Source organism: Xiphophorus maculatus, chromosome 3, assembly GCF_002775205.1.
Source record: "Xiphophorus maculatus strain JP 163 A chromosome 3, X_maculatus-5.0-male, whole genome shotgun sequence".
In the NCBI taxonomy this organism is placed as follows: domain Eukaryota; kingdom Metazoa; phylum Chordata; class Actinopteri; order Cyprinodontiformes; family Poeciliidae; genus Xiphophorus; species Xiphophorus maculatus.
This window is the reverse complement of record NC_036445.1, coordinates 30,098,957-30,126,356: the sequence shown is the minus strand read 5'-3', so window position 1 is coordinate 30,126,356 and position 27,400 is coordinate 30,098,957. Positions and strand designations below refer to the sequence as shown.

The 27,400-nt window shown below is 38.5% G+C and overlaps 2 protein-coding genes across 5 annotated transcripts in view; one reads left to right on the top strand and one right to left on the bottom strand.

The window, feature by feature from the left end:
* Positions 1 to 203: 203 nt before the first annotated feature.
* Positions 204 to 16,511, top strand: LOC102230465 (adrenocorticotropic hormone receptor-like). Of its 2 annotated transcripts, XM_023330511.1 has the most exons (3): positions 204 to 281; positions 11,867 to 12,245; positions 14,255 to 16,511. In XM_023330511.1, the coding sequence occupies exons 2-3, from the start codon at positions 11,908 to 11,910 to the stop codon at positions 14,811 to 14,813; spliced, it is 897 nt and encodes a 298-aa protein (XP_023186279.1). In that variant the 5' UTR covers positions 204 to 281; positions 11,867 to 11,907; the 3' UTR covers positions 14,814 to 16,511. The 2 variants fall into 2 exon arrangements, with proteins under 2 accessions (XP_023186279.1, XP_023186278.1); XM_023330510.1 differs by lacking the exon at positions 204 to 281 and having other exon boundaries at positions 11,783 to 12,245.
* Positions 16,512 to 18,049: 1,538 nt separating this feature from the next.
* LOC102230201 (melanocortin receptor 5-like) overlaps positions 18,050 to 27,400 on the bottom strand; it is a 31,207-nt gene continuing 21,856 nt past the window's right edge. For all 3 annotated transcript variants that reach the window (XM_005803490.3, XM_023331448.1, XM_023331447.1), the window contains 2 exons: positions 25,934 to 26,122; positions 18,050 to 24,051 (listed from right to left, as the gene is read on the bottom strand). In XM_005803490.3, the coding sequence (XP_005803547.2) occupies positions 23,481 to 24,051; positions 25,934 to 26,122 (760 nt within the window). In that variant the 3' untranslated portion in view covers positions 18,050 to 23,480. The remainder of the gene's footprint in view (positions 24,052 to 25,933; positions 26,123 to 27,400) is intronic.

Here is a 27,400-nt window from a genome sequence, read left to right as displayed (position 1 = left end):
AGCCCCGCCGACTGCCCTTGTGTGACTCATAAATGGAGGCAGTGTTAGAAAACAAAAACAGAGAAATGGACAAAATAACATGAGTGCTGCCTTGGTTAGAGCCGTTCAAGGCTAAAATAACACAGTCCTCTCTCCCAACCATGAGTACTCTATAAAAACCCTCCAGAATGTGACTCCATTTGGTGCCTTGCATTAAGCAGTTCTTTAAAATCAATGACGAATAAAAGGTGGAAGAAAAGCCAGAAGACTGTCTGAGCTGCTGTGGTTTGAACATGGAGCAGGTAAGGCTTTTACTCAGACCTCATACTGTGTCATTAGGAACTCAACCAGAGCACTTCAATTAAATGTGTTTTGTTCATGGTTGAAGAGTTTGTACGTTGCTTCATGCAAGCTTTCACACTAGCATGAAAAAATTGTCTAAACTGTTACATAGAGCAGTTCAGATATATACTGTATTTCTTCCAGAGAATATTAGGAAGATAAAAGGTGACTCAGATTTCTTCTAATGGGATTAAAAGATAAAATGATCAGACTGTGTGGTCGGATATTTTGTTAAAGTACAAGCAGAAGCTGACATCTTCCGTAGTGCAGCTGAGGTTTTGTTCACACAAAATCCATTTTGTCTTGCTTCAAATGTCTTTCATTCCATTCACTGCCTCTCTGAAAAAACATTCACACTGAATTGTATTTTTTTTCCTGTCATGTTAACACATCACTTCTTTATGTAAGCAAAACTTTCATCAGGAGTTTTGGACTTTATAATGCTTTTAGCAATTTCTAAAAGAAAATAGAAATGTTCTGTTATTCAACTCATAAGTGAGAATTCAGCAAGATTCAGAAGATGAATGTATAAAGAAGCTAACGGTAAAGATCTGATCAAACTTGTTGAAAAGAAGCACTTGTATTTATCTTATATAGGTTACAAAAATGATTAAAACACAATTGGTAGACATGAAAGCACATACACCCAAGTTTATTTGAACAGCACATTTCAGTTACAGTTAATAACATAACACGGTACAAATTTAAGTTCAGTTCAAAAACACTTTATTGATCCCAAAGGGAAATTAAATTTTGCTGTAATTCATGTTAATTTGGATTCTTCAATGGGTTATTGTAGATAGCGATGGCTGCTGCCAGCAAAGATCTCTGTAGAAGTCTGTATTACAGCAAATCTGAAGAAGCCTCTGACTGAAGACACTCAGACTTTGTATTGTATTGCTAACACCCTTAATGATACAAAATACAATGAATTTTGTCAAATGCCGTCATCAGTCATTGAATATAATCATCATCAAATGTGTTGAAGAATGTTCCAGTTACTGTGGATCAAAGTTCTGACCATGTGCGTTTCTAATCTCGACTTAAAGGAACTCAGTGCTTCCTGTTAGGTCTTGTGAGCACCTCGGTGTTTAAGAACATAGTGTGCTCACCGTGGCTCAGAAAGTGTCCACTCCTTATCCTGTTACTGTTCTTTTATGTCTAATGATGCAAAAGTCAGCAGGGCACAGACCGGTCAGCCTGCAATGAGACAGCTGTTTGATCTCTGGGACATTATAACAGGAGAAGAAGCCTGGAAAGTAATGAAGTAGAATAAATGCATGCATGGTAATAAGAGAGGAAGAAGATAGTGCTGATAAGATGACAACATGTTGGCATATTGATGAAGTGGAGGGGCAGAAAAGAGTAGACAGGAGCTTTGTATCTGCTGCAGGTGTTGATTGGCCTTCTTGGCTTCCTTGTATGGAAGGGACAGACGCTAAAAGATGCCACAAGACAGTAGGACATGTTGATGGTTGTCGCATTGCATAACAATGGAAGAGTCACAGTAATGGTCAGAAATGAGAAAACTGTGTTGAAAAGAGAACGTTTCATTCAGGTTCACTAAACATTGCTTCTATCATCTGAATTGCTAATGCTCACAATGTCTTCAAAAAGTCTTCCAAAGGTGTGTGAAGCAACAGATCCCCTCCTGTGTTGAAAAGTCCAGTGTGTGAACAGCTGTTCTGTTATTGCTATCAGACTTTTGACATCTGGTGAAACATGGTTTGTAGATCTTATTTACATATATGCAAAAGTAAAAGTTGTGTAAGCCCTCTTTGTTTCTGCTTAAAAGGATCAAATATACCACTAAAGGCCGAGGAATGACTTAAACAAGTTTTTTTTAGCATAAACAAAATCCTCAAATGAGAAATATTAGGGTCTTTGATCATATTGTAAAACGATAGGCCTGTTTATTGTCTCTGAGGAATTTCTTGTTCTTTTTTGGTGCAGCAGGTTTTCATCTTGAAGTTACAGAAAATGGCAAATGATCAGTAACTGTTAACTTTTTAGATAATAACCTAATAGTTGATAATCTCATTAGAAAGTAAGTTCTTCAGATTTGGTAGTAAACTTGACACACTATGCATATCTGACTTGTGTTTAAGTCACAAACAAGGGTACATAGGCTTAGGCTGTGTTTCCATCCAATTGTCTTGTAAGTTTTGAGCAAGCTTTCAAAATGTCATAAAAACAAACATCCAAAAAAACAAACAACAGAAGTGTGAAATAAATGTTTCCATCTACTGTTTTTAAGCAAATCAGCCAGGCTATGCAGCGTGATTTCATCTGGTGTTGATGCTGAACATGACTGTAATAAGCACAAGGTTGAAAACCAGCATGGAGCATCTCAATGGAGAGTCCTCCTATCTTAGCTACAGATGAAACTTTTCAGGGTTTCGTGCCTCTGGTAAGGCACACCACTCACCAGTGGATGGGAGTGTTCAATATGTCAGAACTTATTTAGTAAATGTGTTCCATCTAACCGTTAGCGCATTAGCTATTTTTGAGAAAAGACTAATTTTTTGTCATTGGAATTTTGGTGTTTCCATCAGGCTTTTCTAATTCCATCAAAAAAACATTGATGGAATTGTGGCTATAGACTTAAGGAAGTAAAACCTCACACTATAGCATAGGTAATTTTTGCTAGGCTGCCACTGATTTTTGAGTATGCTAAAACAATCTAATTGCATTAGCATTGCAACTTAGTGATGCAGCGCATATGGCTCATTATGTAGTGACTCATATCCTGCAATAATATCTGATTATTGCAGTTATAAATGTAAATAAACCCTAAAAAGTGTCAAAGACCAACAAGCTCGTCAGACACACTGTGATTATAAGTCCACCCAGACAATTTTCAAAAAACTATGAGACCTGGAAAGCACAAGAACGTACCAACCTCAATGACTGTCTAATACAAACACTGAGTTTACTGTATAGAGCTAGAGAGGACTGACTAGTTGCAGCAGCTCTGGTGGATTGATACGGCCAGATGGTGGCGACAGTGGTAGGTTTAACCGGTGGGTTGCTGGTTTAGCTCACTCTGTTGGTTTCAGTCGTTGCATTCTTGGGCAAAACACTTCACCCATCTTACCTGGTGGTGAGAGGGCGTGGCAGCCATGCCTCTGTCACACTGCAGTCTAGCTTACAATGCACTGCATTGTTATAGAAAGATTTGTACTGTTTTTGGACGGCTTCTCAGTTGATGAAGCAGTTTATAGCTTTCAGCAGTGAAGAGACCACATGGTATTACAATACTGCAAAACACTGATTATGAAACAGAAACTTTTCTTGATGTGCTCTGAAGGATCTCAGGCACATGAGGAAATATATCCTCTGTTTGGTCTTTTCACAGTCCAGTTCAATGTGAGTTTTCCAAGAGCGTACAGATCATCATCATCAATCATAAGTAGTTATTCAAATTTAGTAAGGCAGATAATACATGTGGCCTAAAAAGCAGTCTGTGTGCTAGCCATTATAGAAGCATTTTCCTCTGACTGGTCTTAATACTGATGGGATTCATACATCAATACAGTATAAATTGAGAAAGCATCTTCATTAATTGATAAATCTTTACTAATTTGAAGTACTAATTTGATAATTACTCAAATTTTTAAATACATTAAAACATATATATTGTGGGTTTTTTGTCCATTGTTGCCCTGCTCTAACTTTAAAGCATGTTTTTAAATATCACAGGAGTAAATATATAAAATAATATTGCTCTGTTTATAAACAAAATGCTAAATTAACAACAGCCAACATAGTGGTGCATAACTGTACCCTAATAATAATTTAATACACCTGAGGTATTAAATTAAGCTGCAGAAAAGCTGCAGTTTAAAGCCTTACTACAGTCAGCTATGGTTCACAGGAAACACCGGAAATTCTCTAATTAGGAATAATTGTCTCATTTCACCTAACATGACAGTGTGTTAGTGCAAAAAGCAAACCAGGTACATAAATATGTGAAGGAAATTAGTGCTGAATTAGTGCCACAAACTCATTCAACACCTCCGAGATAACAATGAGAGAGAATTTCATTCTCTTTTAGATATTAATTAGAAAAAGAACCCTTAAAAGGTCCCCAAGCCAGAGAGAAACTACGTTTACAGCACATAAATGACAAAAGTCTTAAGACGTAACAAAAGATCTCACACCCTCGAAACTTCAGTTTGTAGATGATTAATTGATTCCCTAGCAAAAACAAAACGCTAAAAAAAACCCTCATTCATCCCCTCAGCGGTTGATTCTGAACAAAGGATACTGTGACTATAAAAAGTATTCTGCCCCTTAGATGTTTAACCCTTTTATTGCTTTTGCAAAGCAATTAATGCTTTCAAAGGGGATGAATCCTACATAATTCAACACTCTTCTTGCCTTGAAGCAAATAAAGAGACCGAGTTTGAATCCAAGGCAAAAGGATTTGAATCCATTTTTTTAAATTTAGCATGACCAATGTTCAACACACAATCTATACAGAAAATAAGCATAGGCATCATTCTAAATCAGTCTTATTGTAAAAGTGTTGTAGTGAAAAAGTTTGCAATCAACACTCAGTAACTCTGTAAAGTTGTTTTAAAGGCTGCTGTTAGTTTAATCATCTTATCCTCCAACAGGAATTCTCTCAGAGACTAATAGTCTACTGCAGGTAAAATTCTTAATACTCATAATCCCTCGACCAAAACCCAGTTCTAAGAATCTGATAAGTAGCATATGGTCATTTGCGAGGGCTTTGTTGACATCCAATTAAAAAAAGAACTTTTTTCTCCTCACTGAATATTTATTTTTCAGATTTCTTTTCTAATTAACTTAAGATTAAGTCCAATGTGGCCCCAGTCCTGGGAAATGATTGGATAGAAGCAGGAGGCATAAATCAACAGAACAAACTTCTCTGAAAGCGGCTTTACAGAATTGTGTGGTTCTGTCAAAAAAGCCCAGTAGTGACTATATGTGTAGCTACATCAACTCTCCCCCCAAAATAATGCAAAATAAAATATGATTAAACAGTACTTGAATACTGCATATTTGGTGATTGGAGTATTTATAAGATGGTAGAAATTTTGAACGGTCTTTGCTAGTGATTGCAGTTTATCTTCAGAGTAACTAAAGGAAGAAACATGGAGTGGTTTATATTTCATGGAAGATTGTTTTCTATTAATAACTTGATGGGGGAAAAATTCAGAGGTGTTCTCTACAAACTTCACCTTTACTTGAAGGGGATACAGCAGAGGAGACTCCCACATCTCAGGTTGTGTCTTTACTCAATCACTCCATCAGCAATCCCCTGAGCAAACCTTTACCTCAGAAGTGCTTCCCTACACCTGGCACCTACCTCGCTCACCAAAATGAAAATACTCAGAAAACAGGCATTTAAGTCCTTGGACAAAACCTGGAGAAGCCGGTATTCTTCCAAAAGCCCTGCACACTTATGGGGTGTTCGGTTTACCCAGGGTGCCTCAGACACAGAACCGCTCCTCAATGGCCAAGACCTTCTGGATGGGTTGGTCTAGCTCACTAATTGACTTATGGCCACCTCTGTGCCCAGTTGGAGGCAATGACGTCTCCTGACTCAAGTGGTGTATGCCTATCTACCATCAATCAATTGGCCAGTGAAGAAGAACCCAAAGAGCTCCTGGTAAGATCATGCCATTCTCAGGATCAGCTCCAAGCCCTGTTGGTGCACAGCCTCACCAACTAACCCAGAAAACCTCTCTTCATGCTTACTCATCAGTTCTCTGTTCATTGATGAACACAAATCTGTGCCCCTACCATCCCAGATTGATCCAAGGTATGGACCTTGATGTTTGCATCAAATGTGCTATTGGCACCCTTGTTAGGAAAACTGTCCATGAACAAGAATTTGAAACATCATCCGTGTCAGAAAAACTCTGTTCTAGCTTGAGTAAAATATAGCCAACAGCTGAGCTTGATTATTTGTGGCACACTCCTTCTTGAACTGAGCAATCGCTCCACTTGCTTTATTCTTGGAAATTCAACAAATATGCCATTTCAAGTGACAGCAACTCCAGAGATGCTCACAGACGACTCTTTTTATGACTTTGAGCTGACAATTCCTGTGTCAGGGGAGCTGCCTCTTCTTTAAACAGGCAGATAAAACTTTCAGAAGATGCTCTTACTTTCCCTTTAAAATTGATCACTGTCAAGCAACACAAACTCCACCTGAAGAATGTGTCTGTGGTTCTATACTGGAGCTGAAGAAAGAAATCAAACTCATGTAATGACTTTAAAGAACATATCTTCATATTGAGAAACAAGTGTAGACAGAGATAACTGAGGTAACTGAGGTTCATAAGGTTTGTTTGAGGAGGTCTGAATATGTAATAGAACTCTAATGCGGACCAAGAAAGCTAACTCTAAGCCACCTGAAAACCTCGCTTTCAGTTCGTTGAAGTGAATTCTGGTGTGGTTTGATGGCATATGTGAAAGCCAACAGGATCAGAGACCACCACAAAAACAGGAAGTGGACTACAGCACAGGATATTCTGGGTAAATCCCACCAAAACAAATGCAGAAGTCTACCACTAGTGAGAAATGGCTCATGGTCTTTAGCCAAAGACAAAAGAGAAATCTTGCAACTGCTAACAAGGCCACTGTGTTTTTGTTCACACTTTGTGTGTGAAAACTTAAGTTGGCTAAATCCAGCCTTTTCGATTCATCTTCTCTTCTTCATATTCTTTCTAGAAAGACTCACTGTATAGAAACCAGCTCTATCAGTCACAATTGGTCTCTTTAGTTTGACCATCACTACAATTATGGAGTAGATGGCAAAAAAAAAAACACACACACAAACCCCCCCACCCAGGCAGTTAAATGCTAGAATCAACTCTTACATTTGTAGCACAATGGTTTGTAACCTGGTAGATCTCTACAACACAAGCAGAGTTTAGTGCCAATCTGGAGCTGCTCAACCTTCTAACACCATTTCTCCTTTTCTATTCTTTACTTGCTGCTTTGCTGTAAGCTAGCAGAAATGTTGAAATGTTAAACAGCAGCTTTTTAGTAAACTTTGTGTAAATTCATGAGCATAGTATTGACTGTCTTGCTGTAACTAAATTTCATTTAGACAGAAGTCAGTGATATTTCATAATGGCTGTGATTTGAGCGTATTCATCTCATCATAAACTATCTGCTCTAAGCTTAAACTTAAGGGTGTAAATTTGTAAGGCCCTCAAAAAATGTGTCAATAAAATGATAATATTTTATCTAAGGATTTAAACAGCTGAAAAAAACTCAGTTCGGATGTAAAACATGACAGATTGATCAGGATCGTGTTTATATTCTACATTCAGTTTCATATACACCTGAATGAAACACAAAGACGTTGAAACAATGATCAGCTTTTGAAAAATGCATGGTCGTTTAAAGAATCTACTGACAGCAGCACATTTTAGAAAAGTTGTGATAGTGAAATGCTTTCAACTCTTGGTTCCAACGATTCCCTTATCTGAAGCAGACATGTTGCATTCATCACCTCCAGAGAGAATTTTAAATGTTGGTTTGTCAGAATGCAGGACATCCCTCTTCTTTCTATCACTCCACATTAATTAAATACCAACCCACATGAAATAACATTTCTATCTTTTCATTTCCACTACACGGAGAGGTTATTTATAATTACTGAATTCAATTCATATGTAATATTCAGCCTCCGCTGTGATTTTGCGGTGCTGATCTGCCTCAAAGGCCCCGGGGAGCCACCAGGTTTTGACTATTTAATTGGTTCTGGCCTTTTGGTTCCAATCCATGAAGTTGTTAGTAATATTTTGTACTTTGACGAAATTGACAAACTCTGGAATATCTTCAAAGTGCTTTTGACTTTTGCTCAATTGGCTTGTGGCAAACTCCTCTTCATTGTTAATGCTTGGTCTCTTTAGAGATTCTTTAAGTTTTTCTTACTTCATTTTGGATGCATAGATTCACAACGAACACCAAAACTTAACCCTGTGCAGCAGATCATATGCACAGTCATGGCCGAAATCAATAAACAAGGAACAGTTGCTGAAAGATTATCTCATTTAGACGCGAGTTATTGTTAAAAGGGGTATTATGTAAGACCAACTTTTTTGAGCTCATATCAAGTCGTGTCCTTCCCTCAACGACAACAAAAAATTACTGGAATTGCATTGATGAAGTTTGAGAAATCCTTGAATCTCTCCCATGACAACCATCCAACATTATTCTCATAAAGCCACAAATCAAATATGGATATCCGATTGTTGTTAAAGTGTCTAACGTCTGAATTGCCTTGTAGCATTTCATTTATGTCATAGACATCAGAATTTTTCACCAGAAGAAGCCAGATGTGGTAAATCTGTATGTAAATAATGACTGAATGATACCTCTGGCTCTCATTGCAGTTATTACTGCCTTAATCATTGATGGCAGACAGCAGGTCACTTTGGAGTTGTTCGTGGCTCATTCACACAGCGGTCTGATAAATTAATAATATGAACACGCAAAAAAAAAGAACATTGGATTTCATCAAAGAAATCAGAATTAAGCATCGAGACCTGCTGTGTGAACAAATCCTCTATGTTCTTTTAAACAGTTTCTCTGCATTTTTTTCCACAAAGGTCAACCACAAACTAGTCAGAACTACCTGATAATAATCTACCCTGCTGTCTTTGGTTGATTAGTGAAAGAAAATATGCAAAATTATTTACCATCACTTGTGGATGTTATGGATTAGATACTTTAGATTCATGGACATCAAGTGTTGTCTTTTGTATTTGTATTATTCTGCTATAAAGAAAAATGATACATTGAAAAAGTGAAAACTTTGCATCTTTTTACTGCATTGCTGCTGCACTGATTACTTTCTTTTTACTTTACACAGAAGGCTGCACAAGTATAATGAATGGAGTATTGTATATAAGTGACTCAGCTCATATCAGAAAGTGCACTTTAATTTTCTCTGTACTTTTAAAAACATAATGCAGCATCCATGTGAGTTTTACTAAAAATATTTACATGTACACAATCTTTGCTTTACTCTACTAGGAGAAACAGTGATGTGTTGGAATTGAGTAACACGCAGTTCTTTCCTGTGTCTCCACAGATGATGTATCAAGCAGAGATTTGTACATAGATAGCAGAGGAAAGCACAACAGATTAGACGGACTCTGCAATCAGAGGCATTGTAATATCCTGTAAGCTTTTGGCATCACAGACTTGTGGTAAACATGAACAAACCACAAAGAAGAACACCTGCAGAACAAATTGATTGCAACCCTCTTATGTACACAGGAAAGCAGAGGCAGATCTGGCTGCAGATAAAGCGTGCCAAAAGCCCCCCACTCCTGCCACTCCACCTCCCGCTTAAAAACAGGAAGTACATGGAAGAGAAAGGCATTTGTTACAGAACAACTGCAGAGACCTGCTGGTTACTGATTACTACTGTGTGTTTCCTGAATGTGATCGGCACTCTAGTAATTACCAGAGGAATTTACACTTGCTCAGTAAGATAGCAGCTACCAGCCACCTGGGTTTTGGGTCAGCCTCTCTGTCTGAGTTTAAATGCCCTGTTTCCTCAAAGCTGCAGTAGGTAACTTTAAAAAAAAAAGTTACATATTTGCTGAAACTCTTATGAGGTTATGACAGTATGAATATAAATGTGATAACAAATCAAGCTCCTCTGACTCCTTCCTGTGCTCCTGCTGCTGTCTGCAGAAATACAACGACTGGTCAGAAACAACCAATAAGAGCCAGGAGGAGGGCTTTAGCACTGTCAATCATGCTAACATAGGTGCTTCTCACATCCTGCCCCTTGTATCACTTTGCTAAGCTACAGCTTTTCCCCCAGAGCGTAGCTATCCATTAATGCGCAAGCCAGTTAGCATGGCTATCAATGACAGAGGGTAAACAGTTTCCCTGTGATGGTAAATTGCCTTTCCTCTATTAGCACAGGTGAAGCGCTTGCACCAGCATGTTAGACAGCACTAAGTCCCTCCTCCTGGCTCTGATTGGTTGTTTCTGCAGATGGCAGTGGAACCACAGGGAGGAGACAGAGGAGCTTGTTTTTTTGTTTTTTTTTGTACAGATGACCTGTCTCATCTTATACAGTTATATACATAGTACACAGTACATAGTGAAAGGTTTAAGATACATGTAAAGAGATATATATTTTTACCTATTGCAGCTTTAATTTTCAATGTCTTGTCAGGATATTCTGGATATATTTAAATTATATTAATTTAGCTTTTATTTGGAGTCACCAAAAGCATTTCTATAGGTTTTTATTTTTATCTTTAAATTTGTGTTGTGCTTTTCTTTTAAGCTAATCTTGAAATTTTGTGAAATCTTATGCTGGATTTTAATGGGCAGTTTGAGATTTTAGGTTTAGGAGCTTGACTTGCAGTTCTCTCCACCATTTCCACACACCCAAGTTTGGCATAATAGAGCTAATTGTTCTCTTAACTGCAAAACAAAGAAACATTACAAACCTGCAAGTCACTATTTTCACAGGTTATGAGTTGTGATGTGTGCAAGAGCTCTCAAATGACTAAAACTCAACTTGAATCAGTCTGTGAGAGCAGACTGAACTCATATTGCATGTTTGTAGTTTTTACTTAACCCAAGATAACAAACCTTTGGAACCCTGGCACACTCACATCAATTTACCTTGTGCAAACTCTCCTGATATTATAGCACAGGTTATATTCTTTAGCTTAGAGATTTAAAACTCTGGTTGATGTGTTGTGATCTCTTTGTCTAGTAAGAAGTTGCTTCAATGAAGAAAAAATAGTGAGAGACTAGGTCAGGGTGAGCTAAGCCAGTCTAACTATAAGTTTAATCAGAATGGAAAGTGTTAAAGCCTTGTCTTAATAGTTAGCAAGGTGGCTGATTCACAAGCTGGTTCCACAGCAGAGGAGTCTGAGAACTAAAGGATCTGCCTCACTTTCTACTGTTGGAACCTCCAGGAACCAGCAGTAAACCTGCAGCCTGAGAGCAAAGTGCTCTGTTAGGAACATATGGACCAATCAGATCTCTGCTGCATGATGGAACTGGTTATTAGGGGCTTTATATATGAAAAGGGGAAGCTTCTCTTCTGGACTTAACAGGGAGCCAATGAAGGGAAGCTGAAATAAGAGAAATATGATCTCTCTTTTCAATTTTCATTAAAATTAAGCCAATGGATAAAAGAGTTGCAGAACTCCTGCTGCAGCGTTTAGAGATAAACATATCTCCAAACCTTAATTTATTTTAGTATACAGTATATATCTTTTTACTGATATTATATTTCAATTTAGAAGTTAAATATCTGCCTGGCTTTTTTCTGTAACACTTTATTATTATGAAATTCACATGGACCAAATTGTTAAAATGAAGTTTTAAATCTGAGCCAGGAACATGATCAAGTTTATAATATTGGAAAAATATGAAGTTACTCTAAAGACAACAATGCAGTTGGCATAGCCCCCAATAGTAGCTCAACAGTACTGGTGCATCATCATTATTATTATTCTGTGCTAACATTTAAACTTGTGTAATATTTCTATTTGCTTTCACCTGTTTTTAGGAACTTGTTTAATCTGCATTGGAATCAGACAGGACGCTGCCATGAACCAGACAGGCTGCCCTGAGGTCAAGGTCCCGTTTCCCGTCTTCTTCACTGTCGGAATCGTCAGCCTGGCTGAGAACCTGCTGGTCGTGGTGGCGGTGATGCGCAGCAGGAACCTCCACTCACCCATGTACTGCTTCATGTGCAGCTTGGCTGCCTTCAACACCATCGCCAGTGTGACAAAAACATGGGAAAACCTGATGATAGTTCTCGCTGATGCGGGACACCTGGAGAGGAGGGGTCCTCCCGAGACTGACCTGGACGACGTGATGGACTCCCTGCTCTGCATGTCGTTTGTAGGCTCCATATCCAGTTTCCTGGCCATTGCTGTTGACCGGTATGTATAAAGATCTGCTGACGGATGACTGAGGATGCTCATATCCCTACAGTGAGTGATGGAAAAAAAAAAAGGAAAAAAGTTAGCCGTCTTAAAGCAGTAAACAGGTTTTGAACTTCTCTTAGCCATTGGCTCCAACATTACACTATTGTGTGAAATATATGTCCTGCACATTGGGCAAGGCCACAAAGCAACTATGTTACCTAATTCAACTGCACTGTGCAATTCCATCATGAAGAACTGGTAATGGTATCTAATGCATCTTTGGCCAATCTAATGTGTTTTTTCACTGTCACCATGTATTGACCGTAACACCGTATTGACCCTAACGCCCAACTCATAACGCTGTGCTCTTCAGGAAACAGCCTACTCTGCCATGATTGATGTTAAAACAATGTATGTGAGCATTAACTCCTGCAGAACTCGACAAAAAACAGACAACTGGCCACCTGATATTGCTTTTATTCAGTTGATTTCACTGTGAAACTGGTCATTGGGTGCTGAGCGGTCAGCTACACAAACTGACAAGGATGCAAATCAAACTTGTCATTTTATCCTAAACCTTTTGATGGAGACAGAAGACGGCGATGGATAGCTCCGTCAATCATTTTTGTCACATTTCTTGCTAATATAATCCCATTTGTGTGACATTTTTTAGTACAGTGTTAGTACAGAGGCCTACAGTACTATTGGTTTGAGGATTGGCATAGTGACTGGTATGCAGCCATATGATGCATTGTTCTTTACCCTCTCATTTTGGCTTGTCACTGCTCAACAAATCATTCCTTTGAAAGATGCAACATTTTATAAAAGATTGATTCATTCATGTTAATGATGAATCAATTGTGACATGATATTCAAGAAGCCATATTTAAACTCTTTTTGTTGCAGATTTTCTCAAAAAAAAACCCTCATTATCATTTCGATACTCAAAATGAGTCTGGAAAACATAATTAGTTTGGCCTTTTCCACCTAAAAAACATACTGATTGCTATAGGTACATAAACGTTATTGTTTGTTAGCTGAATGTGGCTTACCCGAAAATCAAATAAAGGAAACTTGTTAAAACCCAAATATTACCTTGAGGCAAAGAGATGGTATCATGGAAAATAGCAACATGCCTTGCAGAAACAGTTGACCATTGTAGTTTAAGTAAACTTTCCAGCACACATCTATCAAAAGAAGAGGTGAAAGGAATCTAATGAACTCCGGTTGTAGCTCATTTATATTGGGACTGGTGTGACTCTCCACATAAGATCCTGAAAAACAGCTTCAAGTCTAAATTGTGTTTTAAATTAGACATTTGATCCCTGCCTCTCACCCTGTGGCCGCTGCAGATAAGTACCACGTCCCCACCCCCTACCGCAGCCCTGCGAGGATTAGCAGGTATAAACATGGACGGATGGATGAATTTGGTCTTTGCAGATTCTAATACAAAAGAGAGTGGATTGACAAATTAAAAATATAATGATGTTCTTCATATGCTCATTTTTGTTTAAACTGAAACAACAAAGGACCCTTTGCTGGCTAATGAGAGCCATTATCTGAACAACGTGTGAGTTAAAAGACTTTCCCATTACTTTCACTCTGACAAGCTTTTAACTCAACTGAAAGTTTGACTAACCACCAAGGTTCTTTTCAAAGTTCCATTAACCACCTAAGGGCAGCTGCAAATGTAAGAATATTAGCATATGGTCACAAATTTGTCTTTCTAACCATACACACATTTGAATTGTGATAACCCTAACACAGGGGTCTCAAACTCCAGGCCTCAAGGGCCGCAGTCCTGCAGTTTTTAGATATGCCACAGGTACAAAACACTGGAATGAAATGACTTAATGACCTCCTCCTTGTGTAGATCAGTTTTCCAGAGTAAAAGTTGCAGGACTGCGGCCCTCGAGGACTGGAGTTTGAGACCCCTGCCCTAACACAAACTCCAATTATAAAATCCAAAGAGTCAATCAGGACTCAAATGTTTTTTGTTATTGTTGTTGTTTTTTATCCTACAGTTACATCACCATCTTCCATGCGCTACGTTACCACAACATCATGACCATGCAGCGAACTGCAGCCATCCTGGGGCTCATCTGGACATCATGTGCAGTTCTGGCCGTGCTAATGGTGAAGTTCTTCAACTTTCAGTTCATCGTGATCTGCTTCATCGTCTTCTTCGTCGTCTCCCTGGCAGCCATCTGCTTCCTCTACGTCTACATGTTCATGATGGCCCGCATTCATGCCAAGAGCATCGCAGCGCTACCTGGTGGCGGCAGGGACAAGTCACAGCATCAGCGGAGGTGGGGCAGCAACATGAGAGGCGCTCTCACTCTCACCATCCTGTTTGGGGCGTTTGTGGTGTGTTGGGCGCCGTTTTTTGTCCACCTGGTCATCATCACAGTTTGCCCTATGAATCCATACTGTGAATGCTACCGGTCCTTGTTCGAGCTGCATGTGGTGCTGATGATGAGCCACGCCCTCATAGACCCGGCTATCTACGCTTTCCGCATGGCTGAGCTGCGGCACACCTTCAGAAAGATGCTGTTTTGCTCAGGCTGGAAATTTTGCTTGTGACAGAAATGTATCTAAAGTTTTTAGCTACTAAACATTTTTCATCCACAGATCAAAAATAGGTTCCTGATGACTGTGCAACGTTAAACCTGCTCCCCCAAAAGTTCATAACTCCCCTTTGTGCTAATGATCATTTTTGTCTTTGAGTCATTGATTGGCAGGCGTTAGGACACTGTGTGGTTCCTGTGATATGTGTCACCAAGCAGCTGAGGCTAGCAGAGGGTATGAACCTACATCACTCTTGTTTGCATTGCTACTTGGACATTTGGTCAATGGACTTTGAGCCTACAAACCACATGTTTGAACTTTTCATTTGTTGTCCTGCTGGTCTCAGTGGGGATCCCTATGACCTGAAAGCGATTCCATTGTTAGCATCTTACTCTTTAAAGCAGCAGCAGCAGCTAATGAATATAAAAATGTTCTTTATCTAAATGTCTCCAGGTGCAGTGCAACATGAGACAGATCATCTGTGAAAGAAATCCACCTCCACCCAGTGATCCTGCTGCTGTCTGCAGAAATGCATTGCTGGCCACTGGTCAGAAGCAACCAATCAGAGCCTGGAGGAGGGTTTCAGTGCTGTAAATCATGCTTGTGTATGCACTGTTGTAGATTAAGAGTGGAGAAACAACTTATGGCTGTTCATGCTAGCTAGGCTGAGCATTCAGGACAGGCTCTTCGGTGGGGCAGAAAGCAAGGAGGAATGGTGAACATGAGCATGACTGACGGTGCTAAGACTCTCTTCCTGGCTCTGATTGGGAGTTTCTGACCAATAGTGGCGTATTTCTGCAGATGGCAATAGGAGATTGTCATGCCCGTCACGACATTCTGACACTTTTAACAAACGTCTAAAACATGTTGTTCATAAACGTTTCCTACTGCAGAATTTGCCCACATCAACCTCTTACCACATAAATATTATCTTGAAGTTTTATGATCAAAAGATTGTTAAGATATCTGTTAGTTTACTATTATGTAATCTTGTTTCTATTTCTAAGTGAAAGTTAAAAAATTCAGAAATGAATTACAACACCCCACACGTAGCTTCTGATGAGTCAGAACTTTAAATCTTGGGTTAGATTCTGAACGTTGAAAGCGAGTCCGCCTCTTTATCCCGGGGATGATCACATGCTGTGAACCTTAAACGATAAACGGCTCCAATCAGCAGCAGATCAGTTTATCTACAGCTATTTTCCCCCCTTTATTCCTCTCTGCGGTTAAGGTGGAGAAAAATAATGGATTTCATATCTGAAATTGAAATTTTTATCTCTAACTGGATTATGAGACTTGATGATGTATTTTTTTCTTGCCAGCTATGCTTCAATCTCCTAACGACCACTTTCAGGCTGTTTGGCTGAGTTCTAACTTTCTTTTCTAGAGTAATCTAAAGTGAGAAATCATCCAGAAATCCACCAACATGGATCATATAAACCAGCCTCTGTTTTTTTTTTTTTTTTTTTTTTACAAAACAACCATAAATGTAGATTAAAGCTGAACTGAGAAATGGGATGGTTAGCACCCAACACAACATGATCCACAGTTTGGCGCTCTAATTTTGGTTATAATCTGCTGTTCTGGTGTGATAACCAAACAGATCAATGAGTTAATTTCATTGATCTGTCTGGTTTAGACCAAAATCTCTTTATTCAGCTTATTTATTTGTCTTTTCAGTTCTTATTCAGTCAGACATTTCTCTTTAAACAGTGTTCAATTGTTTGTGTTTGTGACTTTTATCTTTGCTTTTGTTCCTTTGCTTAATTAATTATTGTAGATCTGACGTACAATAACTGATTGTCAATAAAATCGTATTATGCTGAACTGATTATTCAGCTTGATTTTAAATAATTGACGTCTGATTAAAGAGATTGATCACTATCTAAAGGAAATGATAAATACTTGATACATATTATAATTGAAAAAGCTGTCAATATGCAAAAGTCTAACTTTTGCCCCCGATATATACATCCGTCATGTAAATCCACTGATAAAAAGAGACACAGAAGAAATGACTATTTGGAAGTAATTTAGCACAAACGCAGGGCAGAGACGGGCATATAGATGACCTGATTAGCAAAGAGCTAGCCTGCTTAGAGCAGAGAACATAATGCCTCCAGAGATCAGTGATCTGTCACCAGTATTTGAAGACTGAGAGAAGATCAGCTGACAGAAAAAGCCTGCAGCACTGTGCAGACATGGTCTGATGCTGAAGGCGGTAAATCCATGAAGACGTCTCCGCAGAAGAAAGAGCGTTATTTACCCACTGACTGACTGACAGGCAAAACTAACAAGTTTCACTGACGACGCCATCTTTTATGCTTTCTGATTTTTCCCAGTTTACCCCAACCCTTTGCATATTAAATCATTCACACAACTATTGCTGGATTGCACATGTACCAGACCAGGCTGTTCCCTCTGGGTGTCAGTGAGGGCATAGCAATGTGCAGCAAGCAGAAGTCTGATACAATCTGAACATCTGGATGAGAGCCAGTGAATGGAGCAGAAAGAGAACTTGAGTGATATTTTGGCTACAAACTGAAAGGTTTGTATAAACCGTTGAAGTTTTCCATGTAGCGCTGCAGTCAGGATAATAAAATCTAATCTGCTACAGGCTAAGTTTATCATTATTTGGTAAATAATGACACTTAAAGCAAAGTCGCATTAAAACATGCATCAAAAGTAAATTAAAATGGTCACCTTTGCATTAAAAGTGTGATTATTTACCGAATGACACTTCATGACAACAGTCATAAACAATTATGAAAAAATATTTAATGAAACAGAAAACCTTGAATAACAATATTGGAGCCAATTTCCCTCAAGTTTATTTATGAGGCACATTTAAAAACAATCACCTTGACCAAAGTGCATCACAAAGAGTAGAAATAGACAAAGTTCCAGAACACATCAATAAAATCAACAAGAACAATAAGATTTTAGAAAAAGCTGTAGTATAAATCAATCAAACCGGTCTGATGGAGCTCCAACTTGGATTTAAAAAATGAGTTTTCAGGAGAAACTTAAAAGACTGCAGCATGAATAACAAGGGGCAGCTTGTAGTCTGCAAAGGCTCCATCCACACTGTGCTTTAATTAGGCCATTAGCCGCAGTAAGAACATCTGTTGAGAAAATCTCAGAGACCTTTTTGGACTCTGAGGTTATGAAGCACAATTAAAAAGAGTGCCAAACCATTTAAAATGGAGTAAAAGAACTATGTATACATAATTAATAAAACAGAATAACACTCAGATTTATTATCTTCTTTATTAAGACATAAACACATAAAGAGAAGAATCCATTGTAAGCCACATTGCTAACAGAAGCCAACATTTATGTTTGTTCATATCACCATTTGAGGATGTGAAATGTGCCAACGATCTCACTGCACATGGAGAAAAGCTTAAGCATCCGATCAGGAAAACCTCAGTCTGTTGAAGCAGCAGAGGCTAAAACACAGACTGCTGCTTCTGTGGGCAACAGAAACCCAGTGTCAGTTTTGAAGGATGTTGCATACAATAGCAGCACAGAGGGGCTTGAGCACAAAAATGCAAAGTCGTCGAAGTAAATATCATTACAAGTCTGTGCACTTTTATGCATCTTCTTCCATAAATATTCTCTGCAGTACAAAAGAGAATATTAAATGGATTACAATAAATCAGAACACTATTACAGCACAAGACGGGTTGCCTATGTTAATCTGTTCACCTTGATTTTTTTTTTGTTTTTATCTCGATGTCTTTGGGAACAAACATTATTTCAGAGAGATATACAGTGACCGACTCTTTTTTTTTTTTTACAATAAATAATATGTTGCACAGATAATAACGTCATTTACATAGCAATGCTTAATAACATTCAGGTTCAGCAGGACTCTGCATTTTTACTGATAAAGAAGAATCAAGCCTGTCAGTAGGGAGGTAGGCACCAGCACACAATCACAGAGAGCTGTGCAGAGCTATTTGTACATTCACGTTTTTACATGGCAGCAGCTCAGCGCACAGGGGGATCAATGTGGAGCACAGAGACAGAACGGAGCAGGAAGGAAAACTTTACGCTCTAGTCTGAGGAAACGGTGCTGCGCTTTTACACACAGGCAGATTTCAAGAGGCTGGTTGGCTGGTAACCATGGCGCTGATGCAGACACAGCTGCAGCGTGATGACGGCTGCTGTCATTACTTTATACATGTGCAACTCTGGATTTGTCGATACAAACAGCATAAAATGAAAAAAGATAGATGGTGAGTTTATCTTTTTATCTGTGTCCAAAAAGTTGATCAAATAGACAACATGTTTACATGGTATGAATTGTTCAAAATATGAATTATAATCTATGGATCATTCAACATTAGCTGCATTTCCATTACAAATGATTTAAAAAAAATGTAAAATTCGGTCTGTTGATAGTTTGAGGCTGGACCCAGCCACTCCTTCTTTCTTCTTGTTAAAAATTAAAGTTGCTCAAAATCATTGTTGATGCTGATTTTTGAGATTCAGCCTTCCCCACCCACAACTACTATCACCAGAAAAGGCTCTTATTTGCATGTATTGGACAAGCGGGTAAAAAAAAAAAAAAAAAAAAATCAACCTTTATTTTTTATTTAAAAAAAAAAGTCAAATTTTTAAAGCTGGCATTTAGGTGGTTCCGAAAAATCATGAATGTTTGTTATGTTTGTTGAATACATGCTGATAATCACATTAAAAAAAAAAAAAACTGGACAAAAAAATATCTGGAAACATAATGTTTCTACGGCGATACATAAGAACACTTTTACGCTTCACATTGAGAAGAAAATAAATAGATCATCTAAAGGTCAGGCAATATGTGAGACAGCAGTATAAATGTGTAACCCCCCCCCCCCCCAGAGTGAAGCAGGGATTTGTAATTATCTTGGAAAGCGTTTATGAAAGAGATGGCTGCTGTGTGTGTTTTTGTGGTTGCCATGTTTGCTTTTAACAGGTGATTTGAGCATGAGGACCATTAGTCAGAGGAGTAAGTGTCTATCACCCTATTCTGCTGCTTTATCATCATTTTTTTCTACCTTGTTTTTTGGTGTTACTCATTCACATTGTAGCAACGTAGGCCCCTGCTGATGATCCATGTATTAGTCATCTATGTCTTCCACAGCACCGGATATCATAATGCTTTTCCACCTAGAGTGGAGGCAGCGCTTTCATCTGCAAGTCTTTGTCAGACCTCTAAAAGGGGGCAGTCGCCATTTACTTGGATGGTTTTTACCTTCAACATGCTGAACAAAGCCGAACAGCAGACTCTGCCTCCCCACCACATAGTAATCAGTGCAGAACTCTTCATGTGTGCAAGACAATAATAATACTCTTAATGCAACATCACTGTTTCTGTCTCCACACAAAGACTTCTCCTACATTCTGAAAGCTCTGGAAAACTGAGCAGTGAAAATCACTAGTTCAAGTCATTCTTTCCTTTTTTCCAATCTATCATGAAGTGTACACACTGTTACGTCTTTCTTGACTGCAGAATTCTTTGGGCTCCAGTGAGACAATGAAATGTAGGTTGGTAAGAATCCAGGCAGAAAGAATGTTTTGTTTTTTTCTGCCAAATGAGTCTAAATTTATTCATAAGCTGGGATTATGTATTTGGTCTCCAAACTGACTCAGCTCACTTTTCACATTTACAACTGAACTATACACTGAGAAAATATACATTTTAATTTTTTGTTTCAATTTACTTTTATTCTGTATTATGCGTCGTTAACAGCCCATAACTCACAAACATCACTGGATAATAATTAAGTGCATTCTTTCACAGTTAAAGAAGCCTCATTCTGTAACACTATAGCCTGTCATGACAGCTTTTTATTCAATCTTCATACTTGTGAAAAAGACTCAAGTTTCAGATCAGGAGTCCAAGTTAAGTCTGAAATCTTTTAGTCTCAAACTTAAGTTGTATTCACCGTCTGATTAATTTAGCTATTAATTACCTGACCTTCCCAAATGGGAATACATTTTATACATTTACGTATGAATAAAATGTATATATGTACAGTATATGTTGTTTCTGTATCTTTAGTTGCTCAGATCACAAGTTTCTGCGCAAAAGTTTTAAACCAGGCCATTTTCATCAAGAATTCAAGCTTTATTGCGACATTTTAAATGAAAAATGTCAAAATTGTGTTATTATAATTACCGTAATTCCTCTCATTTATGTAATCCATCTGCTCGTGATACATTTTCTGTTTAGCCACTTTAATTAAAACATGGTTAAAGATAAAGTTTTTCCTTACAAACATTTCAAGAGTCTGAATCTTCAGAAAAGTAATTAGAAGTGTTTTTAAAATGTACACATTGTGTTCTTGTATTCTTTTTTTCATCATTCATATCGTAAAGCTGGTTTTAATTAGCACTTTTCTGTTCTTCTGTTCAGCAGAAGATGCATTCAGTGTTTGCTTTTTGTAAATAATGAGGGAAAAACTGTCTTCATAAATCGTACAGAGGCAGAGCAGCTCTGGAGTTACTGCAGTGACGGCAGAAAACGTTTCTCCTCCACAAAGCTCAGCACCGCTTCTCTGACGGAGACAACACATTTCATTATTTGCGTTTATTACAAGTCTAAAGCCCTGTCACCTGTGTGCGGGCGTGGGCTGGAACTGAGGAGCAGACAAACATCCAGATGAAGACGCACGCCTCTAATGGCGCCTTGATTCTGATGAATTTCGCGTGTGGAAATAATTTGGCTTAAGAACTCTTAATGAGTTTATGATGCACACAGATGTCATATGAGAAAATGAAAGAAGCACAAATTATTTGTGCTTTTATGGAGCTTAGTGTCGGCGCAGAGACACGGACAGTTTTCAACTGAAGTGTAATTAAAGGCCCCGTGTCTACTGGCAACTGTGTCAACTCTACTGTGAACAAAGTAAAAGAAAAAAAAAGCGTTAATGTGCAACACATGGGTGAAGAGCTCCGATTCTCATGTGAATAATATTTTACAGTTTGCTGAGCAGAGTGTGTGATCACCCCACCGATCAATATAACCCTGGACTGAACAACAACACGTTCATTAAAACGTTCTCTCCCTGGTACAGTTGTTAAAGTGGACTAAATGATCTTGAAGCACCGTCTGATTTCAGCTGTTTATAGAACGTTTTGTTTTTTTCAGTGTTCACTTTTAACTCCATCACTGGATTATGTTAAACTGATGTAATACGTTTTTTTTATTCTGGATTGCATTTTGGAGAATTCAAAGTACAGGTTACCACTAACATGAGAAAATGAACAGTGCTGTGTCCGGACACGGTGGGGCAGTTTTGTTGGGGCATTGCTGAATAATTTTATTTACCTACTTATTTTCATATTTAAAGCTGCGGTAGGTAACTTTAATTTTTTTAAAAAGTATATGTTTTTTACATATTTGTTAAAACTGTCATTATGTCCTGACAGTAGAATATGAGAAACGATAATCTGTGAGAAAACAGAAACACTCTCTGCACCGCCATGCGTCCACCTTCACAGAATGAGTTAAGAAACCATTCTTGTCATTCCGTCTCCTTCAACAACGGCTCTCTTCTTGCTCTTCTGTTGCTTAGATATAATCTTTTCTAGGTACAACAATCAAAATTCTTCAACTTTTCTTTTTATTGTACTTGCTGTCACTCCTTGGATTCCTTTACAGCGTACTTTGCTATGTACTTTGATGTTTGAAATAGTTCCACTGTACGACCAGTAAAGTATCAGTCAGCTGAAGGACTTTACAGACTGTCATTATACGCTCATGACTTACTTCTGTTCATCTCTGCCCCACTAATGTGTTTATATGTTTTTGCACCTGTCAATAAATTTGCATTTTTTTTACATTTAAAAATCATTACAAAAACAAAAAAAATGATGTTGATTCAAGCATATTCCAAACCCCCTGAACACTGCATTACAACGGCTTCATGTTTTATCCCCTAAAGTGCTGAATTACATTTCTAAAGAGTTTTGGCCTCCTTTTGTCACATCAGTGAGAACTCCCAGGATCCTGTCAGAGTTTCCGGCTTCATTGACCAGGCCGTTCCGCCACGCGGGTTTGTCCTAATTACCAAGGATGTGCACATCAGTGCTTTGAAGCAACACTGGCTGCCTGGGGTTGCCATCATTGGCAATTAGCAGTGAATATCTAAGCTCTCTTTCAGCCTGCATGGCTCACTTGACAAAAGTGAAATAAATCTGTCAGGCTGCCTTGTCGGTCATAGTCTTGTAGGGTAGGATAGTAATCTCATTGATTAGAAACGGAGATCCAAAAGAAAAGCTGAACCACACAGAGGAGGACATGTCAGGGGAGAACGAAAGAAGTGTAGATTTCTGTGACGCATTTTAAAATGACTCGTGATTTTGGATGGGGCTGGTAGAGCATTTGGATAATGTACCTAATAAATCAGCCTCTTTGTGTGTGTTTTGGATGCCGTGCATTAGGAAACACTTCACCGTTTCTGGCTCGTCCTTTTTAACAGTTGGCGGAAAAAAACAAACACCCAACTAAAAACTGTTTTGACCGTAATACATAAGCGGCAAAAACACACAAAAAAACAAAACACAGTCTCCATGTGATGGACGTTGAATTTCCGGAACAGGTCTCAGTTCAAGTTCATTGATCCAACTTCGTTTTATTTATTTTTTGTGTGTGTGTTTGTGTGTGTTATTTTTCTCCATTTTCTCTTTTCAGAACTTACCGGTGAGGGAGCAAAGGTTGCTGCAGGCGTTTCTTATGTTGTAGCAACAGACTATCTCCTTGAACGTCTTCCTCATCTCCTGACTCCTGAAGGCGTAGATCAGCGGGTCGATCACGGCGTTGCACATGATGAGGATGAGGTACATGTTGAAGTGGGACATGAAGCACACGCAGTAGAGGTTGCGGGGGCAGGAGATCATCAGGATGAGGTGCAGGAAGAAGGGGGCCCAGCAGACGATGAAGATGCCCAGGAGGATGGTGAGGGTGATGGCGCCCTTCATGCTGGTGCGCTGGTGGATGGAGTTGTAGCCCGGCAGCGCGGCGATCCGCTTGACGTGTGAGCGGGCCAGCATGAACATGTGGCTGTAGAGGGAGGCCATGATGAGCAGCATGGCAAAGAACATGGACACCAGGCAGATGATGACGGGGGTGGTCTCAGAGTAGATGATGAAGACGATCCCACAGCCGGTGCAGAAGGTCCAGATTCCTCCAATGATGCAGCCTGCTCTCCTCACCGTCATGATGTTGTGGTACCTCAGAGCATAGAAGATGGTGATATATCTGTGGAGGGAAGCATATCGAATGTACATAGTTTGTATTTCAATTCATGGTGTCAAATTATGGAACAAGTTAAATGAGGAGTTAAAACAAAGTCAAAATTTTATACAAGGAAATATAAGGAGGTCATTTTCACAAGATATAGAAATATGGGGAGAGACAGCACTAATGTGTGAGTGTGTGTGGATAAGGATGTATGTATGCATATATTTAGACATATACAGGCCAAGATAAAATGGAAAATTAATTAACCTATGTTTTTAAATTTGATTTAATAATGAGGGTCCATCTGAAAATACTGAATGAGTTTGTGGGGTAGGAGTTTGCAAGTTTCTTGCTTCTTCCTCCTCCTTTTCGAGCATGTTAAGATTATTGTGGTACAAAAAATGTGTCTCTTGCATTCCTTGTTTATGTGTGTGATTTTATACTGCTATCATGTTTGAAACTAAATAAAATTTAAATAAATAAAATATTACTTATTAGCTTCCTAGAGTTATCTTTATAAGGTTTACAATTGGGACCAAAATTGCAACATTTGTTCCATTTTCAGCTGCTGTGGTTCCCTTTAACTGCACTGTGTCAAACAACCCAAACCCTTTGAAAAACCTGTTCCTCCCCTCGCCTGTGGTGGCGCTACACCAAGAACTGCTGAAGGAAACAACACTAGAACCTCTGAAGAAGAAACTGAGCGCAAATTCCTTCTTCACGCAACGTAAACAAAAGCTTGCATGTTTGTTTTGGTTATATAAACTTTTTCACATCAAGATTTGCTGAAAGAGTTATTAGATATATTTGATACTGATTTTCCTCTCATTTGATCTCTTGATGTTCTACTTTGATTAAAACAGTAACAGAGATAAACATTTTAGTCTAACAGGAGACAAAAATAGATATGTTGATCCGGACAGAGGTTTGTATAAATGCAGACCTGTAGAGGTCAAAGGTCCTGGCATTACACATGAGAACAAGTTATACAGGTTATGTATGCATATTCCATTATTGTGTCCGGGTGCACAACTTGGTGTCGTAAGGTTATCATAGTGCTTTGAAAAAGCATTAGGCTAAGTAACACCTTGAACTTTTTTCCATTTCATTAAACTACAGACTCGCCCCAAAACCCACTGGGCCGTTCTGACAGATGAAATTATTTCATGGTGATGCTGCAGGAACTGGTGCTAGGAGAAAATAAAATACACATTTTGTTAATTATCTGCATCAGCTAGCAGAACTTTGCATTCTAATGATTTAATGACATATTAAACAGACTGTCTAATCATGAAATGGTTTAATTTGTTTTACTTTACCTATGTTTAGCCAGATAAGTTCATTGAGAACAAATTCTCATTTACAAGAACGATCCGATCAGAAAACATGAAAACATCCTTAAAAAGTAAAACATACAACAGAAAACAGAAAACCATAAAACAGATAAAAAAATATATACTGTATATACAATCATATTCATACTGACTAAATCTACTGTCATACACATATAAAATGTAAACCTTTATGTTTTTTAATATATACTTTTTTTATTTCCACATTTTTTGACTCACCCCAACATGCAGGATTCTCAAAACTCATAGTCAACGGTTGAATTTGTCCAGAGGTTAATTTACACACAGGAAGAGTACATTGAATAAGGGTGAATATTAATGCATAGATAGATAGCATTTATTGTCATTGAACAGAATTCAACGAAATTTCCATTGTAACACCTTATAGATTTTTACTTAGATTATACACAATTTTCTGTCCACCTGGCAATTTTTTGCCATGTTGTTTTTGTCAAATGACATAATTGACGTTTTCATTTGTAACGTGACAAGATGTGGACAACTCAAAGGGTTAAGAACACTTGTGTGGTACATTGAAATGGTCCTACCTGTCCACGGCGATGGCCAACAGGCTGCACATGGACGCCACGACCGAGATGCAGATCATGGAGTCGAACATGTTGTCCATCTGTCTGATGAAATGCTCTTCCACCACCAGCTGCCTGTTGTTCAGCAGGTAAATGATGATGGTCTCCCATGCGTTGGACACGCTCACCAGCATGTCTGCCACAGCCAGACTGCAACCAAGCAGACACGGTTGATAACGGACGCTTTTGGCCAAAAACACACATTCCTAAAGTTTCTGCACAGACGTGCTTTCACCAGCAGCCAGCGGATAAGCTGGCAGACCTTCCTGCTGAGCAGTGATGCATTTAAATCCCTGCCTCCCAGCAGGAGAGCCAGTTAAATCAATCAATGATTTAATGTGCAACCTTCCGTCTCTGCGGGGTTGAGCCATTTTCTTGTCGCTCATGTAGCAAAGCAGATCCTAGCTATGATTTATGAGGGGCAAATTGATACCGCTGACAGATGCGTTTTGCTTTAAAGCAGCATGTTAGCAGGTGTTTGAGGCGACGGCCTTTTGAGCTAAATCAGGGGGTCCCCAAGTCCAGTGCTTGAGAGTTACCACCCTACACATCTAGAAGCATCCCCTTCTCTACCTGAATCTCAGTGCATGGGATTTCTAGACCACTCAGTGGTGATCTAGAAACTTGTTCTTGTCACCCTGAGTAAAGGAGCAGACATATTTGTTCTTGCAGAATATGTACAGACCTTGTGTCGGAGGATCTTTTTACATTACTAACCATCCTAAAACTAAATTTAAACTGTTAGAGGGAGGCAAGGTATGATGGGTAAATGGCAGATTGTAGAATTTCTGAACAGGATGTAGTTTTAATTTGATAAGCAAGGATTTACCTTGTAATGTAGCTAGCTAGCCAGTAAGGAGCTAGGTGAAGTTTGTTTTGTTCTGCAATGACTTGAAGTCAATTACAACTGTAGGAGAATAAAATCTTCACATTTCAAGTACTACCATTGAAAGAAATATTTCAAAACAGTTATACAACAGGACTTGATTGATTTTAACAGAAATTTAATTTTCAAAATTCTAAGTTGGAAAAATAATTTTCAATTAGGAAAGTCAAAAGATTTTTACTAACTTGGATCTCTGCATGAAATATGGGAGCTCTCTGTTTAAAATAGATTTTTTTATACTGTTAAAGAATATTTTACTAACTCTTTCACATGAATAGTGTTAGATTGGGGGGAAATGTGCTGCTTTTTGAATCTTTTAATCTGTTCTATGTTGTCACAGAGGTGATATTTATGGAATTAGTGATCTGACTACAGATCACTTAGTAGTCAGGGATATACAGTAAGTGTCAAATCAAAAATGTGATTAGGCAGTTAATTTGTGATTTAACAAGATGCATTTTTATATCGGAAGACGTTGGTTTTGAAATCAATCAATCAAATTTTATTTGTGTAGCACATTTCAGCAACAAGGCATTTCAGAG